Source organism: Diaphorina citri, unplaced genomic scaffold, assembly GCF_000475195.1.
Source record: "Diaphorina citri unplaced genomic scaffold, Diaci psyllid genome assembly version 1.1 scaffold5535, whole genome shotgun sequence".
Classification (NCBI taxonomy): Eukaryota; Metazoa; Arthropoda; class Insecta; order Hemiptera; family Psyllidae; genus Diaphorina; species Diaphorina citri.
In genome coordinates this window covers 1-7,023 of record NW_007382911.1, presented here as the reverse complement: position 1 = coordinate 7,023, position 7,023 = coordinate 1, and the positions used below count along the sequence as shown (strand labels likewise).

The following is a 7,023-nucleotide window of genomic DNA, read 5'->3' as shown; positions in this document are numbered from 1 at the left end:
AGAAAAATAAATGTGGGTAGGTGGGCCAATAAATGGTACGTTTTTTAGGTGGGCGAATAAATGGTACACTTACCCTATTACCATCAAGCACAGAAACAGTCCGTTTGTCTCTGTGGTAATTTTAATCTCTCCTATCATACCTGCGTTGTAAACCCATAATAATTTATGTTTTTCTCCCTCGAAAATTGTATTCGATAAAGTTTGTCCCTGGTCCCTTGCACTTTGACCCGAGTATTCACGTATCAAGTTTTATATTAATCCAATTTAATTAAAGGGGGAGTGTTTCCAGTGTTTTATCGTTTTTGTGAAAAATCCAGTAGTTAGGCTTATTTTATCTGACTCGAACGGAGTCATGTTAAGTCTCCAATTAGGCCTGACACACACTATTTCTTACAGATCATCCGATGAGATGAAACCATAAAAAAATCCATACCATTTTGCCGGGTTTCAACTTTTAAATCAACTGACATCGAGTATAAACTAGCAAGAGATTGTTTATTAAAAATAGTAAAGAAAAAAACATATGAGCCTATTTTCCTTTGCTGTCATTCTTATAAATTGATAAAAAATTAATTTTCTCGAAAAGTCATCACATCAGTCTTTCGCTTTGCCAATGCTTGTGAAGAAATAGATGAAACCATAAAAAAATCCATACCATTTTGCCGGGTTTCAACTTTTAAATCAACTGACATCGAGTATAAACTAGCAAGAGATTGTATATTGAAAATAGTAAAAACAAAAAAAAAGCATATGCCTATTTTCCTTTGCCGTCATTCTTATAAATTAATAAAAAATTAATTTTCTCGAAAAGTCATCACATCAGTCTTTTGCTTTGCCAATGCTTGTGAAGAAAACCTGAGTTTTCAAAAAGTCAGAGTCTGATTTATTTTAACCAAAAGGAAATTAGTTTCCGCCCAGTCAGAAGTTACGTAAATGATTTCTTCCCCTCTCCCTAGCTACTCATTTGTTCACACAGTAAATAAGAATATAGGTAGGCAGTTACAAAGTGTGTAATGCCGGCCATTCAAGCTAAGAACTTAAAAAAAGAATAAAAAAATGTAGGTACATATACCTACCTACCTATACCGTACCTACATCGGTACCATTTGCGATTATGTTCGCGGATTTGGCAATTATGTTCGCGGATTCGCGTCCCGAATCGACATTTTGGATATTTGGCAAGCCTACCTAGAGGTAACTTGGTTTATGAACCCCGAGTATTGTCTTGTGTATGCAATGTGCATTTAATTAAGATCAGTGGAGGTGTCTTATTTTCATTGTAACTTTTCAAATCTTACAAGACCAAAGCCACAATAATATTACCTATATATGTAGGTATACAACATATATATAGGTTGGCAGGATCAGTCAGAAACAAACCAAAGTCATTTCTGGGTATCCTTTGTCCTTTGTCCTGTCCATTAATGAATAAATACCCATTAGGTAATTTATTAATGAAATCGATGCACCTTACAGATTTCCACCTAGATAGATAGCAAAGTTTTTTTTCTGATAACATATATTGAATATTAATTCTTCTTTCTGTTCCCTCATCCCTCAGGACTCAATGATCGACACGTACAAGAAGATGTGGCGTTACATGGAGAACAAGAAGCCATCAGTATTCGTATCTACCTACAAGGAAGGCATAGACAGAGTTCTAGAGGGCAACTATGCATTCCTGATGGAGTCTACAATGCTGGATTACATTGTACAGAGAAATTGTAATCTTACTCAGATAGGCGGTCTGCTGGATTCCAAAGGCTATGGAATTGCCACACCCATGGGTACGGTAACTTGGATAATGGATATCCTTGTTTATCTGTTCCTTTTCATCTTGATCCTCCTCCTCCTGCTTCACATTCTTCCACTTCTTCTTTTTCTTTTAGCTGAGAGCGTCCTTTACTATCTCTGTCAACTATATGAAATGTCTTTACACTCTGGACTTTGATATTGCAAGTGGCCACGAAGATAGTTCTCACGAGCACGGTGCCAAAAAAACTTGGACCTTGTCGGCGATAGAACCCGGGACCTTCGACCTTCGGTGTGAAAGTTATGATACCCAAATCGGGCACTGAGGCTACTATAGAACGCTAACTGCACCATGGATTACTGAAGTTGAACTGTTCTTGGTATTCGAAGGGGTGACCATCTGCCATCTGGGGCAATCACGTATGTTGCTGGCTTTTCCCCGGCCTCACTCAGGATGGGTGAGAAATTGAGAATACTAGCTGTGAGCAGTGGCGTAGCGTCCATGTAGGGCGTGTATGGCGGCCATACACTCAAAATTTACTCAAATACCCTTAAATATTGACTTTAAATATTTATGAAGAAGCATGTGCATGACTTATGTAGTAATGTGCATGGTGATGGAAATTAGTGCCCTACACGCCTTACACTTGACTTTAGACCACGCTACGCCACTGCAGAAACAAGCAATGGTTGGAAGACTACCCTGTATGTACAATGTACATAAGCTAAGATGGAGACAAGATGTGTTGAGATGCCTGCATCAAGATTAATCTAGCAATTAACAATCTGCATGTTATTAAATGAGATGATGCTGAGTAACTGCATCTAATCCTCTTCTGCATACAGTCTACGCCATTATTTTAGCTGACACTTCTCTATTAACCCATATTATGACAATACACATTATGTAGGATGTGCCATCTGTTTATTGTTCATGGCAAATAATTATGTACTACGGGTTTGCTCTGGGGTCGAAAATCCGAGTTCAAATTTAAATGGTCCAGAATTTGAACAAATATTTTGTCCCCTCCATTTCTGCCTAATGTATTCTTGGCTGACTTATGATCTTGTAAGATCTTTCATGTGTATATGAAAGAAGTATGGTTATGTTGAGGGTATAAGATGAAAGCTGTTCGCCACTTGCAAGTAGCAGCTCTGTTAGCCTCACCAGGCTGAGAGCGCACCGAGAACAAGTACAGAGTTGAAAAAACTTCGACCTCACCGGAATATAAACACGGACCTCCTATATGCAACGCTACGCTACGGAGATTGCTTCGGACCCTGGTAAATAATCGTTTAAGTATACAGGAAAATGTTTGCTCTCTTTTATGTCGTAATCAAATGTTCGAAAAACCTCCCGTACGTAGGTACAAGTCATAAAACATTTTCCATATCTCAGCACACTATAATTACTTAATTACCTATACTGAACCATATAAATTCGGTGACGTCATAGTATGATTGAGCACGCATGAAAACTTTACAAGTACGTTTTTTTGTTTTTTTTTTTTTTTTTTTTTTTTTTTTTTTTTTTTTTTTTTTTTAAGAGGTTTGACAGAGGGAACTTTAACTGCTATGGTCTTATCGTCCCGAAATCGAGGAGAGAAGGAAGACAGGATAGGAGAAAGCCAGCCGTTCCGAGAACGAACATTATCCCATCAGGATAAAATCCGCCCCGGGCGGGAATCGAACCCGCGGCCTAGCGCTTACAAGGCAGACGCACTACCAACTAAGCTAAGTAGGCTGGGAAACTGCATTTACATTACAAAAAGACTTGGCCAACATGCTAAAACATAAAAAAAAATCTCATTAAAATTTGAGCCCGACCATTGGGAATCCTGTAAAGATCCTTTTTCCGAGTGAGTTCTACATTGAACTACTAGTAAGTTTAATTACTGGTTTATGTCTCATTATAGTCATTGTCCCAATATTACTGGTTTAGCCAACACCTGAGAGCAGCCTAAGACGCGTTTCGTTCTTATTTGAACTCATCAGTTAGACATAGCTCTCAGGTGCTGGTCAAGAATTTGGAAGTGTTATACTTCAGAGATGGAAATTGTGGAGAAACGAGAACCTGCGTTTTCTATGTAAGATTATATTTTTGTGTTGAGTGTTGTTGTGAGCGCCACAAGACCATCAAACCCCTCGGTACAGGTACGCCGCTACAACAACAACAACAACAACAACAACAACAACAACAACAACAACAACAACAACAACAACAAGAACAACAACAAAAACAACAACAACAACAACGACGACATTGATAGTACCTACTGCTACCTACTGCAAAACTTTTTCTGGGCTTCAAGCAGTTAAAGCAAATAGTGTCCTTGATCAAGTAGGTCTATTAACTTCATGTTGGCTATGGCTATACCTATTGACTATGAATATCATCTATTGTTTTCCATTTTCCAGGTGGAGTGTTCGTCGTGCTGCTATGTGGATTAGCCATCGCCATTATGGTGGCCATCTTTGAATTCTGCTACAACAGCAAGAAAACCATGCGCTCAGACTGTGTAAGTTGCCAGCTAGGTACATAGGTACCTACTTACCTATGTACCTACCTATTGATTAATAAATTTACACTTCTTCCATTCCTTTTCACTATAGCAGTCGAGAAGATTCGCTATAGCATGGCGTACGAATACTTGTCAGAAATGTCATTCCCCGATTAGTGGAAATCGCTAAGTTTTCCAACCTGACTTGGACTTGAACTACTAACTTCCAGATCCAAAGTCCCCAGCGCTAATAACTATCTACACCACTGAAATTGTTGGGTAATTATGACCAATCGTGCACGGTTTTATTCCGCAATATCTACTATTCTACTGCGAAATCTGAAGATCTTTATAGGGAATAACTCCTCATTGGAATAGTGCTTACTTATGTACGCAAGATTTAGGCCCACCCTGAGGCTTAGGAATTAAGCATCTACGAATCTACGCAATATTTACTGTGAAATTATCTATGGAATACCCCCAGAGGGATCATTGCTCAATAACATTTCACTATTTCTACCTCCTCAGACATCACCCAATCCTCAGGCCCAATCCCTCTGTGTGGAGATGACAGATGAACTCTGTTTCGCTCTCAAGTGTCGCGGCTCTCGTCAGAAACCCGCGCTGAGAAGAAAGTGCCCCAACTGTAACACCCGAGCCACCCATTTGAACCTGGGCCTGGACTTAGCCCCACCCCCTCGACCTAACTCAGCCACGGGTAGAAGTCAGGTAAGCGTTCAAGCCCAATCCCTCTGTGTGGAGATGACAGATGAACTCTGTTTCGCTCTCAAGTGTCGCGGCTCTCGTCAGAAACCCGCGCTGAGACGAAAGTGCCCCAACTGTAACACCCGAGCCACCCATTTGAACCTGGGCCTCGACTTAGCCCCACCCCCTCGACCTAACTCAGCCACGGGTAGAAGTCAGGTAAGCGCTAGGTCGTGGGTTCGATTACTGCGCTGGGCGAAGTTTGTCCTGAAGGGATAAGGTTGGCTCTCGGAACGGCTGGCTTTCTCCTATCCTGTCCTATCTTCGATTTCGGGACGATAGTACCTCTAGTGTTACCGTTCTCTCTATCAAAACATTCAAAATTCTTGGGGGGTAAAAAAAAAAAAAAACAAAAACAAAAAACAAGCTAACAAGCCGAGGTATTAAATTGCTTGAAAACCAATTCTGACCCCATTTCCTGTAACCGCCCTATTCCTTTTATTTCCAGAGAGAAAGCATATGTGATATCCCCCCTCCACCTGCACCTCTATACAGATCTGTCATGCAACATTTCATTTTCTTCCAGTTGATAAAAATAGTCAACATGAGTGTGAATACAAGTTCAAAGTGTTTAAGACAGTCAGGAAGACTGAGCAAGTTCCAGCCTCAGCCTACAACTGAGACTACGGATATAAAATCTTCACTACGACATATGGGAAGGAAAAATTACATCGAGCAAGATGATGATAGTGACTATTGCCCTTTGCCAAGAAAGAAGCAGAGATCCAGCACAATAAATGTCAGTGAAAGAAAACTGTCATTGAGAAGTAAAGATGTGTCATCCAAAGCAACTGGTAGCACCAGTAAAGACTCGTTCATTTTCTTCCAGTTGATAAAAATAGTCAACATGAGTGTGAATACAAGTTCAAAGTGTTTAAGACAGTCAGGAAGACTGAGCAAGTCCCAGCCTCAGCCTACAACTGAGACTACAGATATAAAATCTTCACTACGACATATGGGAAGGAAAAATTACATTGAGCAAGATGATGATAGTGACTATTGTCCTTTGCCAAGAAAGAAGCAGAGATCCAGCACAACAAATGTCAGTGAAAGAAAACTGTCATTGGATTTGGACACTACCTAGCAATTACTGCAACCAGATGTCATCAGACCACAAACTCTGGACTTGTCTTGATCTGGACACTACCTAGCAACCACATGTCATTAGACCACAAACTCTGGACTTGTCTTGATCTGGACACTACCTAGTAATTACTGCAACCAGATGTCATCAGACCACAAACTCTGGACTTGTCTTGATCTGGACACTACCTAGTAATTACTGCAACCAGATGTCATCAGACCACAAACTCTGGACTTGTCTTGATCTGGACACTACCTAGCAATTACTACAACCAGATGTCATCAGACCACAAACTCTGGACTTGTCTTGATTCCGGTGCACGAATGCTCAATTGAAAATACACTTGCTTGGCTATCCTGTAGCTAAGTGTAACTTTTTGGCAAAAATATTGACACAAATAAATTTAAATCAACTGTAAAAAGTCAAATAATGTACATATTATTAAGAATAACACGATAAGAACCCCCTTGCATAGCCTTGATTAGGAAATAATGAAGTTATAGAAAACAATTAGGTAATTATGTTCACTTTTAAAATAGATAATCATGTAGTTCAACAAGTTTATTCACATAATTATGTATAACAACGAAATAATTATGTTAACATAGATTACATAGAATACATATTATGTAACATGTAAAATGTTACTAGTTGGTGTAGTCAGGCTACTTTTAGTCTATGTGTAGAAAACATTCAAAGTTTTCTGTAGATTACTAGACAAATAATTGACATTTCAAGTTGTGTAGAAAAATATTTTAATTTAAATCCATAGGTGATAATATGAAGCAATATAGGTAGGTATCTAATTTAAAAGTAAACTTATGTTTCTGACCTTTGGTTTTCCCTCTTTCTATTATAATTTAGCTGCAGTTTTTCAAAATGTAAATACAAATCTATAATAAATTCTAGATCTTCTTAAAT

The 7,023-nt window shown here is 39.0% G+C and overlaps 1 protein-coding gene across 1 annotated transcript; it reads left to right on the top strand.

The window, feature by feature from the left end:
- Positions 1-1,561: 1,561 nt before the first annotated feature.
- On the top strand, positions 1,562-6,102 carry LOC113472452 (the record flags this gene model as incomplete). Its single annotated transcript, XM_026832207.1, has 5 exons — positions 1,562-1,787; positions 1,890-1,949; positions 4,171-4,271; positions 4,782-4,982; positions 5,467-6,102. Coding segments are annotated over 5 exons (1,224 nt in total), but the record flags the coding sequence as incomplete, so codon positions are not given.
- Between the last annotated feature and the right edge of the window lie 921 nt (positions 6,103-7,023).